At 41.4% G+C, this 1,534-nt stretch overlaps 1 protein-coding gene across 1 annotated transcript; it reads right to left on the reverse strand.

Moving 5' to 3' along the window:
* Nucleotides 1-340: 340 nt before the first annotated feature.
* On the reverse strand, nt 341-859 carry LOC109006946. The gene has a single exon (XM_018986396.2). It carries the CDS (start codon nt 857-859, stop codon nt 341-343), a length of 519 nt encoding a protein of 172 aa, XP_018841941.2.
* Nucleotides 860-1,534: the final 675 nt, after the last annotated feature.

A 1,534-nucleotide genomic window follows, 5' to 3' on the forward strand; every position in this document is an offset into this window, starting at 1 on the left:
GAGTAGAGGGAGAAAGTCAATAATTTCAACTCAACTTGTCCCATGAGTTAAGGAACGGACGGTGGAGATTAAAAGAATTTGGACCATTTCTTGAGTAAATAAAATTTACAAGGTTGAAGGAAAATATTATAAGATCATAAAAATCATATCCTTAATTTATTTAATAACCCACATAAAAATAAAAATACACCCATCTTAAAATAAATTAATAATAAGTCTTGATCTCAAAATATTTAACTTAAAAATATTTAATAGAGGACACAAGGACCTACGTAGTAGGATTCGGGCATTACAACTCTCCCCTTCTTAAAAATAATCTCGTCCTCGAGATTGACGTACCTTAAAGAAAAAGGGTGGGATATTTATCCCTCATGTCGTCCTCGTGCTCCCACGTCGCCTCTTGTTCTGTGTGGTGGTTCCATAGTACTTTGACCCTCGGGATTGTTTTGTTGCGAAGTACTCGAACCTCCCGATCCAAAATTAGAACCGGCATTTCCTCATATGAGAAGTCTTTATGCACCTGGAGAGGCGCATAATCTAGCACATGGGTAGGGTCGTGCACATATTTCTGGAGCATTGAGACATGGAAAACATCATGCATAGCTGAAAACTGTGGAGGTAGTGCAAGCCGATAAGCTGCTGCTCCAATCTTTTCAAGAATCTCGAACGAGCCAATATATCTTGGGGTTAACTTGCCCTTCTTGTCGAATCTCATCATTCCCTTCATTGGAGCCACCCGTAGGAATACCTTGTCTCCTACCTCAAAGTGTAGCTCCTTTCTTCTTCGATTGGCATATTTCTTTTGCCTGTCTTGAGCCAAAGCAAGCCTTTTTCTGATGATAGCCACCTTCTCTTGCATATTTTGAACTAAGTCAGGGCCCAACATTCTTTTCTCACCAATCTCGTCCCAATAAAGGGGCGATCTACATTTGCGCCCATACAAAAATTCGTGTGGTGCTGCGTTAATGCTCTCCTGGTGGCTATTATTATAGGCGAACTCAATTAGTGGCAAGTATTTATCTAGCCTTCTTTAAAATCCAAGATACATGCCCTTAACATATCTTCAAGAATCTGAATTGTTCTCTTGGATTGGCCATCCGTCTGAGGGTGAAAGGCAGTGCTATAAGTCAATTCTATTCCCAAGCTCCTTTGCACACTCCTCCAAAAAGCTGAGGTAAACTGCGAGTCCCTATCTGATATTATCTTGGATGGAACTCCGTGCAACCTGACTATCTCTTTGACGTACAACTCCACCAATTTATTCATTGAGTAGGTCATCTGGACTGGTACAAAATGGACTGACTTTGATAATCTGTCGACGATCACCCACACTGAATCTTATCCTCCCTGGGCTTTAGGAAATCCCGTTACAAAATCCATGCTGATTTCATCCCATGGCCAAACTAGAATTGGCAATGGTTGCAATGTTCCCTAGGGCCTTTGATGCTCAGCCTTAACCTGTTGGCATGTAAGTCATTGAGCTACAAAGTTGGCACATCTCATTTCATCCCAGGCCACCAATAGTGTCGTCGCA

This window comes from Juglans regia, chromosome 5 (genome assembly GCF_001411555.2).
Source record: "Juglans regia cultivar Chandler chromosome 5, Walnut 2.0, whole genome shotgun sequence".
In the NCBI taxonomy this organism is placed as follows: Eukaryota; Viridiplantae; Streptophyta; class Magnoliopsida; order Fagales; family Juglandaceae; genus Juglans; species Juglans regia.

Excerpts from the sequence above, each read along its gene's own strand:
- LOC109006946 (XM_018986396.2), bottom strand. The coding sequence starts at position 859 with ATGCAAGAGAAGGTGGCTATCATCAGAAAAAGGCTTGCTTTGGCTCAA.